The sequence below is a fragment of the Cibotium barometz genome, chromosome 59 (assembly GCF_041138505.1).
Source record: "Cibotium barometz isolate CiBa-2024 chromosome 59, ASM4113850v1, whole genome shotgun sequence".
NCBI classification, from domain to species: Eukaryota; Viridiplantae; Streptophyta; class Polypodiopsida; order Cyatheales; family Cibotiaceae; genus Cibotium; species Cibotium barometz.
In genome coordinates, this window is record NC_141104.1 from 37,607,799 (window position 1) to 37,621,910 (window position 14,112).

A 14,112-nucleotide genomic window follows, 5' to 3' on the forward strand; every position below is an offset into this window, starting at 1 on the left:
GTGCCATGACTTGAGTCATTATATGATGCCCATGTACATATGTTCATATTGTAAATGAGGTTCAATAAGACGAGCTGAAGCTGAGCCAGGTCTCGAAGCCTCAGTACATGAGTGTGGTGTGAATCGTGGAGTTTTTATGCTTATGGTGAACCTTGGGGGCTAGCAAAAGTCCCTGTGCCTTTGTACATAGGTTTGGATTTTGCTTGAGTATTTAACAGCTTTTCTTGGCCCCACGAGATGGTAAAATGCTCAGAAATCATGCTTGAGATGATAGTGGCATTTGATTGAGGTTCAAAATGGCATGGATATGGCCATGGTCATGACTACATGGTGACGGAGACATGTGAAAGAGGATGTCAAGAATCTTTGGTCAATGCGTGGGAATTACCCCTTGTGAGTCTTGGTGTAAATAAGCCCAAAAAAAATGTTGATGCTTATCAACCTTAAGAAATGGAGAAAATGAAGGGGGCCGCAACCTGATCGAATTAGGGGGCACAGCCTGATCGAATTAGGAAGGCAAAATTATAGCTGCAAAAGCGTCGAATCCCTGATTTGCCCGCGGGATTCTGAAATAACCAGAGTCGGCGCATTGAAATTAAAAGAAAAGGGGAGTGCAGAAGGGAACCAGAATATAAAATTTGCAGAGAATATAGTTTTGGGAATAGATGTTCTCTTCAAGGCTTGTAGGGATTGGTTTTACTCAGAATTGTGAGCTTAATATTATAAGCACATCTTGAAAAAATGGCATGCTGGAAGTTCTGCAGAGATGAAACCACCGAGAACTACATGTAGAGGAAGACCAGCACCTTCGAGGAGCATGTTGCAAAGATGAAGAAGGCTTGGTGTAATTATGGTGGCTATCTCATGAAATGGAGCGGCTGTTCGTGCTGAGTAAGGGAGTACAGCTCTTCAAAATGGCTCTTCAGAATACCAAGGGGTGTGATGGTATGCACTGCCAACAAAGAGGTGACTATCTTGGAGAGAGGCTGGTGCATGCAAATTGAGTAAGCACAGATTTGCAGTACCCAATTACTTTGTTCTTGACAGGAAGAATTTTGCATATGGGGACATAAGCACAGGTTTATAGAGGCTCGTAGAGGCTGATTTTGTGGGTTATCATTATACAAGGATGTCTAAAATGATACTTGGCTGGCCCAAGGTGGAAATTGTTACTACAAGGATCATAGGAACACAATACCATGTGGAGTTGGGTTTTGGAACCATATGATGGTTGGCCATGAGTCTTGGATGTATATGCCATGAGTTGATTTTCTGGAGTGCAAAAACCTATGAGATGTTTTTCTGGGGTTTGATGTTTTGAGTTTTATGACAGGTTATAATGTTATCATCCTTGGATTTTGGTTTGAACCATGATGCTTATGATGGTTTTTGGTACAACTCATATGTCTTGCTGAGATTTGGTATGTAAATATTATGGTTCCAGCTTCTGCTGGATGGTGGTGCCCCTTGAAGAGATATATATTCTGTTTCTTTGCTGGGATTTGAAGCTACTCTCACAGCCATAAGTCTCCCACTTGCCCAGCGATACCGCACACGTCACGAAGCATTGGTGAACCCGACATGAAACTGTTGGGGTGAGAGTTAGTGGTGAAATACATAGTGCAAGCTATGGCTGAGAATCCTGAGGGACATGGGGTTCGTTTTGACCCTGGGGTTATGCAAATGTTTCAGATGTTTACTATGTATATGCAACAGCAGCAAGTGACTGAGAGGGGGCAAATTTCCACGACTAAAGCACTGCAGTCAATCGTGAAAAAGGTGGATCAATTTGATGGTAAAGACATCACAAAGTACCTGCGCAATTACACAAAGGAAATGGAGCTAAACATGGTGACTGAGGAGGATATGGTTCGAAGCTTTGAGCTGGTATGTGTTCCCGAAATAAGAGAGCGCATAAGAGGATTACAGGAAGCACATGGTGGCAGAAATTGGGAGGAGTTCAAGCTTACTTTGAAGGATGATTATTTCATGGAGGATTCCGAGCAGGTGACCAAGCGAACTTTATTGGAGTGGGTTACAAAACCCAAAATTGGAATTTCTGCCATAGAGTTGCTAAGAGAGTTTGAGAAGCGCTATGCCCAGCTGTCAAGGATAGAGCGCACAACCTTAGACATGGAAAAAACAGAGCTCTTCTTACAAGCAACTGCTGGGAAAGATCTCCAAGAAAAACTAGAAATTCTCCTTGAGGATAAGGATACGGAGCAGGGGTTAAAGAATGATTGGAATGATGTCGAGGATGCGATCACCATGCTAGCAAAGCGACAGCGAAGGAGGGATAAAATGGTGATGAGCTCGGCAACTCCTATAACTGTTACCCCTGAGAATCTACCAAAACCTGCTGCTACAATCCCAAAGGTAGAAGGGCCGATGGACGAGCTTATTAAGGGCATACGAGACCTAAAGTTGAAGATGTCCAAGATTGAGGAAAAAGGGCTACCATTAGGGCAGGCTTCTATGCAAAAGCCTCAAAGCAAGGAAGGGTTTACATTCAGATGTATATGGTGTGATGACCCAGAACATGCAAAAAAAAGACTGTGCCAGCTATAAGGAAGCCCTCAGAAACCAACTTGTATTTTTCAAAGATGGAAAAATCCACCTTACAGAGACTGGTCTTCCGTTAAACAAAAACTTTGGAAAAGGAGGGATGAAAAAACTGGTTGAAGATATGGCTGCCAGCCATGCCATCTCTATGGTTGAGGCAACAACCTATGGGTTAAAGGCCATTCAATCAAAGCAGGAATCTGAGAAGGATGAAGACTATGAGAATGAAGATTTTTGGCCATCAACAATGGAGCTAATTGCGTCAAAGAAGGTGTCTAAGCAGGCTTTGCATGAGGCAGGAGACTGTATACATCTTGAGACTGATTGGGAAGAACCTGTGGATTCTCTATCTGTTCATGCCTATATTGTAAAATGCGAGAATAATGAGGCACAGGTTGAGGAAAAGCGTAAGAGGGAAAATGAGGAAGGAGGTCCATCAAAAAGGGTCACCCGTGGTAGCGGAAAGAAGGATCCTGGGCCATCACATGTGCCTCCGCCGCCACAAAACCAGCCTCCACAGGAAGTGTCAATGGAAGAAGCGCCAACAAAGATAAAGCATGAGAAGGAGAAGGGTAAAGGGAAAAGTCCACTCTACAAGCTCCAATCCGATATTGAAGCCGCAAACAGACCTCAAAAAGGTGCTAGAAGAGAGGATTCTAAACAGTAGGGTGGAATTTACACTAGGGGAAGTCTTGGGGATTGCAAAGAAAGAATTCCATGATGAGATAATTGATATTATATGAAGGAAAAGGCAGTCCATAATTGAATCTATTCCATCACAGGGGGAGACAAGCACTTCCAAGACTCATGGAGTACAGGTACAGCAAAATGAAGACAGAGAGAATGTGGTGGAATACAGTCACTCTACTGGAGGGGCACGACAACAAGTGCGCTTTGTGGATGAGGGTGATGAAAAAGAAGTTCTTGCAAAAAGTCATTACTCCAGGAACCATTGGGCAAGGGCCACCACTGAAACCCTTGTCAAGATAGGAGACTTGGAAGAGCCATATGTCGCTCTAATCGACCATGTGTCTAAAATAAATCTTATGGCTAAAAACCTCTACAACAAATGTAAGTGGCCAATGGATGTAGATCACGGGTGGATGATTAAGGCGGCTAATAACTCATCTGGAGAGCTCTATGCAGCCTATCCAAATGTAAGGGTAACTATAGGGGATGTGAAAGATGACCAGAACTTCTTCGTCCAGGAGATGTCATCGTATCCCCTTATCCTTGGGCAACCCTATATTACAGCTGTGAGGATGGAGACAAAAGTCTTGGACGATGGCTCGGTGTATGCAAGAATAAGGAGCAAAGATGGCAAGAAAGCTGTTCAGTTCTTGACAGTTAGCATGAACCATGAAAGAAACCGCAAGTCTCTTCGAGAACAGTCACTCCCAAAGATAAATAGAGAATTCATGAACTACAGGGAGATGAGGGATTTTGACCAAGTGCCATTGTAAATAACTTTTTAGCAATGGCAATGAGTTCTCACAGGACTCAATCAATGTAAATAACTTTTTAGCAAACTTTCAGAGATTCTCTAGCTATGGGTCAAAAGCAAGGATTTGAAGCGTGGTATACGTCGATATGTACAAAATGTACAAAAAAGTCTTGAGCAGTGTGGTCTTTTGGAGAAAAATGAGTTTATTTCAGGTGTGCTTGACGAGGTGTCATTTGTGGATACTATGGGTGAGCTTTTTGCCATGGAAAGCGCATGCTTACAGGGTGGGAATGAGATGGTAAAAGTGTCATCTGTGGGGATGTATGATATAATCTGGGAATTTGAGGGAATGGAATGTAAAAACATGTATTGTGAGATGGATGCTCGTGTTGATACAAAGTATAAAATGGTTGCAAAGAAGGTGAAACCAATTGCCTTGCCCCTGCCCCTGCCACCAGAAATCAAGGAGAAGATAGATGAAGCCTCTATGCAACCGAATCTCAGAGATCCGAAGAAAATTGGGCATAAGTTTACACAGGAAACCCTAAAAGAGTTGAAGATCGATGACAAGGATTTCCTGTTACTAGTTGAAAAGAAATGCTTTGAGGAGATGCTTGTAAAACATGGGAAGGCCTTTGCTTTTCAGCCGCATGAGATAGGTTGTGTTGATCCAAGCGTAATAGCGCCAATGGTGATCTTCACATGTGCCCTAGAACCTACGGTCGATTCCAGTACCAAAAGCTCTCTTACCAAAGCTGATGGAATTACTAAAAGAAAAGATCAGGATGGGAATTTTGGAGCCATCATGCGCTCCATACTCCAACAAATGGTTTACCGTGCTTAAGAAAAATGGAGCATTGCGCTTCATTCAAGATATGCAACCTGTAAACAAGGTCACAATCAGGAATGTGGGAACAGGTCCGATTGTGGACGAGTTTGCAGAAGCATTTGCAGGGAAAGCTATATACTCTATGGGTGATCTGTATTCGAGATATGATCAGTTCTAGCTGGATATACAAAGCAGGGACATGACCACAATGAAAACTCCTTTGGGTTTGGTAAGGATGTGCACCTTACCACAGGGAGCCACCAACTCAGTGGCGCATATGATGAATGGAATGAATAAAGTCTTACGAGACTTCATACCACAAATAACTATGCCTTTTCTAGATGATGTGCCCATAAAAGGCTGTGATGAAAAAGATAAAGATGGGGATTTGGATTCGAAAGGGTGCCGTAAGTTTGTGGCAAATCATATAAAAGATTGTGATAAAATTCTATCGAGGCTTGAAGAGGTGAATCTTACTTTGTCTGGATTGAAATCAGTGTTTGGGGTTGGTGAAGTACTAATCATGGGGCATCTTTGTAGTACCAATGGGCGCAGACCTTGTCCAGCCAAGATAGATGCGATACAAAGAATGAAAGAGATATGCATTAATGTTACAGAGGTGAGGAGATTTCTTGGTGCATGTGTCTTTTATGTTATATGGATCCTACATTATGCACATGTAGCAGATCCTGTCTACCAACTTTTGAGGAGAAATCAGAGATTTTTATGGAGTGCTGCACATGTTAAAGCTATGCGGAATCTGAAATGTCTGCTCCAATCATAACCTACTCTAAGGAAGGTATATTATGAGTGTGGTAGGCCTGTGATTGTAACAGTTGATACTAGTCCTGCTGGGATAGGATTGTTGAAAGAATGGTAGAGGGGGAGGAGACACACACACAGGAGCAAACCCTAATGTATATTGCAAACCCTAACCATAGAGGGAAGCCATGTCCACTCTCACACAAAGCATAATGCCCTAATCCATAATCCACACAACACACAATGAGTTGTGTCCACACTCATCTAACCCTAGCTAATGTCCACACACTATGACCAGCTGGACACGCGGTCATTTATGTCTCACACATGTTCCTACCTAATCTGCCAGCACATAGCATAGCTCGCTCACACTGACATCGAGCTTGAATCTCAACAGCCCCTCTCAAGCTCATGATGTACTACCGATGAAGATGTAGATGAGCTTGGGATATCAAGACTCTCAACACTCCCCCTCAAGCTCATCCCATGTACTCCCAACATAGTCCGGAAGAAGTACTCAAACTTCTCCCTGCTAAGTGGCTTCGTAAAGATGTCTGCCACCTGCTGCTCATCAGTATTCACATACTGAAGATCAACTGTACCATCCAGCACCTTTTCTCTGACAAAGTGATAATGGACCTCTATGTGTTTGGTCCTCACATGAAACACTGGATTCTTTGCCAACTGTATACTGCTCATGTTGTCACAATGAATGACAACTTTGCCACCAATGGGCTCACATAAATCTGTCAAGAGACTCTTTAACCATATAGCCTCACAAGTAGCAATGGCTGCACCCCTGTACTCAGCCTCTGTACTAGATAAAGCAACTGTAGGTTGCTTCTTGCTACTCCAACTCACCACGGCACTTCCAAGTGTAAAAGCATATCCACTAGTAGACCTCCTGTCATATGCGCTACCTGCCCAATCAACATCTGTGTAGCCATGGATGTCCAAGCTTTTACCACTCTCATAAAGTAAACCATAATGTGCTGTGTCTTCACATATCTCATGATGCATCTCACTGCATCCAAATGTGGTTTCCTGGGGCTCTGCATAAATTGGCTGACTAGCCCCACAGCATAACTCAGATCTGGGCGTGTGATAGTCATGTATATAAGACTACCAACCATCTTCCTGTACATAGAAGGATCATCCAATTCCTCGCCATAATCAGCCCGCAACTTCACATTTTGCTCCAAAGGTGTACTCATAGGCTTACACCTTGTCATGCCATACTTTGCCAACATATCCAATGCATATTGGCGCTGTACTAACCAAGTACCTGCATGATCTTTTACCACTTCAATTCCAAGGAAGTATCTCAACTCACCAAGATCTTTCATGTCAAATTGCCCACTCAAAGCTTTCTTGACATGCATCACATCTGCACCATGATCACCTGTGATAATCAAGTCATCCACATAGATGACTAGTAAAACAATCCCATGCTGTGTCTTCTTCACATAGAGTGAAGAATCTGCTGTAGAAAGCTGAAAACCAAGTGAGATAAGATATCTGCTCATCTTATCACTCCAAGCACGAGGTGCTTGCTTTAGACCATACAATGCCTTTTTCAATCTGCATACGTGAGTGGGATATCTTGGGTGTACATACCCTTCTGGCTGTGCCATGTACACTTCCTCTTGTAGATCTCCATTTAGAAATGCATTTTTGACATCCATCATCCATTAGCTGCAGCCATAGCAATGACTGCTCTCACTGTGACCATCTTAGCCACTGGAGTAAAGGTTTTATCATAGTCCAAACCTTGGGTCTGTGCATAACCCTTTGCTACCAATCTTGCTTTATGTCTTTCAATAGAACCATCAGATTTGCACTTCACTTTGTAAACCCATTTACATCCAATAATATTCTTGTCCTTTGGTAATGCAACCAAGTCCAAGCCAAGTCCCATGTATCATTGTGGACCAATGCGTCCATCTCAACATCCATTGCTTTCTCCCATACATGCTCTCCAATAGCCTCTGTATAGCATGTAGGTTTCACATGCTTCACCATAGATGTCATATATGCATAGTGCAAAGCAAAATCTCTATATGTCAATCTGTCAACTGGATATCTGACTCTCTGGGATCTCCGCAATGCCTGCGGGTCACTCTGTACACCTGTAACTCTAGCATGTGGTGGCACATATCTATCCTGTCTAGCACCAGGTGTGCGTAAAACAGGTATGCCAAGCTCCTCATCCAAACTCTCAGAACTAGATGACTCATAACCTGTGATTCCAATTCCTTCGACTTTCTTTTTGCCTTTATCCATAGCACTACTCCTAGTGCTTACACTCTCATGCCTCAAACGTCCTGACCATGGACGTACACTGCTACTCTCAGCCCCTGCTGCTGGCCCAGACATAGTAGTAGAACTAGAACTTGCTTGTGGTGGCAAGTTCACATGCACATCAGCCTCAAGTGACTCAATGACACCCTCGTCTTTTGCTTTGTACCAACTAGCAAGCTCATCAAACACCATATCTCGTGAGATGACCACTTGTCTAGTTTGTGGATTATAACATTTGTATGCCTTTCGATCCTGTGCATATCCAACAAATACACATTTCTCTGCTTTAGGATCCAACTTCCTTCTTCTTTCATCAGGCACATGTACATAAGCTATGCATCCAAAAACTTTAAGATGTCCAATGTCTGGCCTGTAACCTGTAAGCCGCATCTCTGGCGTGCTTCCATGAATGGCTGCTGTAGGTGTTTTGTTCAGTATATACACTGCAGTAGCACATGCTTCTGCCCAATAGTAATCTGGCATGCTCTTTTCATTGAGCATCGCCCTAGCCACTTCACATATGACTCTATTCTTTCTCTCAGCCACACCATTTTGCTGAGGTGTATACCTGCAAGTCAACTATCTTCTTATTCCATGCTTTCTCAAGAAATGCTCAAAAGCCTTTGAGGTGTATTCACCACCTCCATCTGTCCTCAGACATTTAATCCAACAGCCATATTGCTCTTCTGCAAAAGCTTGGAAATCCATGAACTTTTCCAACACTTCACTCTTCTTTCTCAGAAAGTATATCCATGTCATCCTGCTGAAATCATCTATAAATGTCACATAGTATAAACTGCCTTTGATAGATGGATTTTGTGCAGGACCCCATACATCACTATGTACGATATCAAGTGGCCTGTTACTCATATTTCCTTCTCTAGGAAACCTCAACCTTGCCTGCTTTCCAAACTGACAGGCTTCACACACATGCATATGTCCATCATATTTGAACCTAGGCAATCCATTTACAATGCCTCTTGTTTGCATGTTCTTTAATCTCTGTATATTGACATGTCCAATCCTCTTATGCCACATATCAATGTCCTGTATCACATTTTTACTTTTGGAGAACATGGCTGATTTTAGCTCAGGAATGCCAGCATCCAGCTTAAACAATCTGCCTTCTTTCTTGCCTTTAGCAATGACTCTATATCCATGTTTAAAATCTTCAACGAAGCATCCATGCTCGTTGAAACATACTCGCATGTAGAGCATTTGGCTTTTACGTTGCTCGAGCGATCGGAGCTTCTCCTTGCGGCGCCACTCACTCTCTAAACGAATAGTCTTACCACCACCACCACCACCACCACCACCACCTCCTGTAGTGTCCCACACGTTCGACCACGACCTCCTCACAACACTCCTAAACCTTTCATAGCCAACATCGAGCACCGCTGCCGCCTTCTCCTCGGCCCTCCTCCTTTCATAGGGAGTAGGCCCATGCACCCCTTGTGTTGTCACAAACTGGCTCACATCCACAGCCCAATGCTTTCTCCTGCATGACCTCTTTCTCCTTACCCTGGTTCTCCTTGATTGCTCCATCCATGTCTCGATTATCCTCTCCTCAACGTCGTTGATCCCCTTCAACACTGCTATGTATGGTGAATAGAAAATGCCATTTCGAGCTTTGGTGCTTATCTGCATTCAAATTCACAATCCCAACACCCCAAATTACTCATTGTTAAAGTTAGGTGTTATAGAAGTCTTAAGTTAGTTGGAAAACATTCTTTTTGTGCCTTGTTTTGTGAATGCATGTGAGATCTTCTTGTGTTAGTTAGAAAACATTCTTTTTGTGCCTTGTTTTGTGAATGCATGTGCAATCTCCTTGTGTATGTTTAATATGGGACATGCTCGTGCTCTTAGATCCCCCAAATAGAAACTAATTTGAAAAATCAAGTTGAATATGACCTTCTTGCTAGAATGATCTAGGTAAGGAATCCATATTCAATAGGATGTGCCATGGTCAAAGTCTCATTGACAAGTCCTTTGTTAGGAGTCCAATTGAGGCTCATGTTGGGCACCAATTTGAGTGCTTGAAGAGGGAGGAGATTGTCAACAATGCGAAATGACTTCGAACTAATGTCCATTACATTTGTGCCTGAAATCTCTCTAAATTTTAGACAAGCACATATATTTTGAAAGTCAACCTACTAGTATATGGCCTTCAAATTGAAGGTTAGGGTAGGCTCTCAAATTACAGCCCCAATACCCATTAATTTTGTGGGACTCAAAGTTTCACAAACAATGTCCTACATTGAATGGTACAATAGGAAGCTCTTAAAGATATTCTATCATTGTACGTTAACGGTCACATGCATGCATGTGTGAGAGACTAGAGCTTCCTATGGTACAATAGGAAGCTCTTTAAAGACATTCCATCGGTGCACGTGAATGGTACATGCATGCGTACGTGCACAAATGCACATGAAAGAGAGAGATCTTTGGAGATACAAATCTAGAGAGAGAGAGAGAGAGGAGCCAATGTCATCCTCATATGCCACTAGACCACATATGGCACCTCATGACACACAATGACCAATGTATGACCCCAATACCATACTCATGCCAGAAGACTCCATATGATTTATAGTCAACCTATGCCACGTTATGACACATGTAGACCCATGTATGACATCTAGATGGAGTAATAGAGCCATTAAGACTAAATACAAGATTTGTAGTCCGGTCACTAGCCCTCATATATGTTCCAAGATATGACTAAGAATGTATGGACTAGGAATTAAATGGGTAAAAGTGAGAGTGAGTGAGTGTGTGTGTGTGTGTGTTGAGAGAGAGAGAGAGAGAGAGAGAGAGAGAGCGAGCGTGTGTATCTTGAGAGAGAGAGAGAGAGAGAAATTATTACAAGGTGATGGTTTGCGAGCCAAAAGTTTCTAATGTGGCCTTTGACAACATCGGCCGCCTTCTCTTGTTCTTGCTGCCTCAATTCGAGGTTGCAGCCCTCCATATCCCTCTTCACTTCCTCCCCAGCACCCACGGACAGAGAAATGAACTCCTGCCGGTGATAAAAGCTGTGCACATACTTCCTACTGCGGTAGCCCCTATACATCCTCTGTATGAGGCCGGCTTTCCGATTGAAGAAAGCCATGCGAATCTCTTTGGCAACTTCGACCTTCTTGTACATAAACTTCACCCTCCCCAAATGCCCCCTGTAAAGCCTCTGAATGTCTGTGGCTGCACGGTGCCACCTTCGCAGCTTGAATTGAACCAGCTTGCGTCTCCATGCACACTTGACGCAAACACAACCAATAGTAAGTCATAATTAACAACCGATAATCAATCGACCAATAATCAAGCAACCGGTAAGGCGTGATCACCCATCCAATGATATGAAATACCTGAATTTTAACTGTTGCCTGACGTTCCGCTAGCCTATGCGCTGCTGCATCTCTGCATAGGAAAACACAAGCACAAGTGATGATAGAAAAAGCATTGATCCACTTACCCTTTAGTGTAATTGCTGCGTATTAAGGCGACGCTTACTCTGACAACCTAACAAATGTTTCTATTAGGTCTTCTATTTTCGCTTTGGTATCGATGCTGTCCATCCTCCTGTGATCGGCAAAGCATTGATGCCGCCCTACTTAACGCTGGAATTCATCCTCTGATCTTATGTGTCGAAATAAAAACTAGACGGTTTCCTTTGAAATGCGAGAACGTCGTTTGACTTTTACTCAAGGGTTTCCCGTGCAAACGTCCATGCCAACCATGGGCACTATAGTATATAAACTAATTTGGGAGGTTTTGTTCATTATTAAGTTTATTGGGTTCAAGTTCTCCTCTAATCAAAAACATCTTCTTTTTATAGTGTCTCTATATCTTTTTATAGTGTCTCTAGATCACCATCAAATTTCTCGTGATTCGGAGCATACGGATGGACAAATAGCCATCAATTTGTAATCAAAGTTTGCAAGAAGTAATATTGTTTACTATCTTCTTTCTGCAATTCAGTGCTTTATAATGTAAAAATCTTGCTTCCACTATTGTTTACTCTCTTCTTTCTGCAATTCAGTGCTTTGTAATGTAAAGATCTTGCTTGCTTCCACTATTGTGTTTTCTTACATGGTATCAGAGCATAGGCTATGGGTAAATATTTTTTTAGCAATTTGTTATTTAAAGGCAAATTTTGAAAGATGGCCCAACCTGCAAATAACAACACCGCCCGTGCTCATCCTCCACTGTTTGATGATGAAAAGTTGGATGAGATAAATTATACTTGCAGTCTCTAGATATGCACTCTAAATATGCAAGTTAGGTCTATTTTTGATTCATATGAGTTGTGGGGAGCCATAAGAGGGGTTGATGCAAAGCTGGGTCGTACTCTATATCTAACAGATTCATAATAGACCATATTGTTGGATCCTAGTCTCACTTTGGTGTGAAGATGAAGGAATGCAAATATGCTATGTGTCATTATCATCAGTGTCACTTATTCGATGATGATCCTAATTCAGCATACTACCACAATATCTTAAGCAGCATCAAAGTATGGCCCCAAGACCATTATTACATGACCCCAAGACACATAGATCATGCTGGAAATGGCCATGGGGCATCCAAGAATGGCCCTAGGGCCATTCTTGATGCTCTTCTACATGCAAGAATGGATATGGGGCCAGTCTACTAGCATGGCCTTGGTGGCACTCAACTTTCTTGCATGCTCTTGGGCATCCAAGAATGGCCATAGGGCCATTCTTTTCTTATACAATAGGTGCAAGAATGGCCATGGGGCATCTTAGAATGTCCCTAGGGCTAGACTTAATGCTCGTGTATGCAAAAATGGCCCTAGGACCATTCTAGCATAGCCTTGGTGCCACCCAACCTTCTTGCATGCTATTAGGAAAATAAGAATGGCCCCAGGGCCATTCTTTTCATGCACAACTAGTGCAAGAATGGCCCGAGGGCCATTCTTTCATGGCAAATAAGGTCATTGTTTTGCCTTAAAGGCCTTAAAGAGCATGCAAGATTAGCCGTAGAGCATCAAAGCATGGTCACACTACGGCCATTCTTGCATGAACCCAAGGCATATATATTGTGTTGGAAATGGCCATGGGACATCCAAGAATGGCCCTAGGGCCACTCTTGATTCTCTTCTACATGATGTAATAATGGATATGGGGCCATTCTAGCATGGCCTTGGTGGCACCCAACTTTCTTGCATACTCTTGGGCATCCAAGAATGGCCCTAGGGCCATTCTTTTCTTGCATGATCTTCGGCATCCTAGAATGTCCCTAGGGCCACTCTTGATGCTCTTCTACATGGATATGGGCCATTCGACCATGGCCTTGGTTTGGCACCCAACTTTCTTGCATGCTCGGCCATAGGGCCATTCTTTTTTTTGCATCCTCTTGGGCATCCTAGAATGGCCCTAGGGCCAATCTTGATGCTCTTATGCATGCAACAATCGCCCTAGTGCCATTCTAGCATGGCCTTGGTGCAACCCGACCTTCTTGCATGCTCTTGGGAAAACAAGAATAACCATAGGACAATCCTTTACCTAATCAATATAGGTGCAAGAATGGCCCCAGTGCCATTATTTTCATGCACAACCGGTGCAAGAATGGCCCTAGGGCCATTCTTTCATGGTAAATAAGGCCATTGTTTTGCTTTAAAGGCCACAAAGAGCATGCAAGATTGGCCCTAGGGAATCAAATAATGACCTAGGGCCATTTCTTGGGTGACCCCAAGTCACATAGGTCATGTTGGAAATGGCCATGGGGCATCCAAGAATGGCCTTAGGGCCATTCTTGATGCTCTTCTGCATGCAAGAATGGATATGGGGCCATTCTAGCATGGCCTTGGTGGCACCAGCTTTCTTGCATGCTCTTGGGCATCCAAGAATGGCCCTGGGGCCAATCCTGATGCTCTCATGCATGCAACAATGGCCTTGGGACATTCTAGCATGGCCTTGGTGCCACCCAACTAGGACATCCTTTTCATACACAACAGTGCAAGCATGGCCCCGGTGCCATTCTTTTCATGCACAACTGGTGGAAAATAAGGCCACTATTTTGCTTGAAAGGCCTCAAAGAGCATGCAAGATTGGCCCAAGGGCATCAAAGAATGGCCCCAGGGCCATTCTTGCATGACCCCAAGGCACATAGGTCATGTTGGAAATGGCCATGGGGCATCCAAGAATGGCCCTAGGGCCACTCTTGATTCTCTTATATACATGCAAGAATTGATATGGGG

General features: G+C 43.2%; 1 protein-coding gene across 1 annotated transcript; it reads right to left on the reverse strand.

Annotated features, from left to right (window-relative positions):
* Positions 1-485: 485 nt before the first annotated feature.
* On the reverse strand, positions 486-11,467 carry LOC147605775 (uncharacterized). Its single transcript, XM_086793645.1, has 5 exons — positions 11,403-11,467; positions 11,258-11,309; positions 10,765-11,148; positions 9,102-9,539; positions 486-566 (listed from the first exon to the last, which is right to left on the reverse strand). The coding sequence occupies exons 1-5, from the start codon at positions 11,465-11,467 to the stop codon at positions 486-488; spliced, it is 1,020 nt and encodes a 339-aa protein (XP_086649771.1).
* Between the last annotated feature and the right edge of the window lie 2,645 nt (positions 11,468-14,112).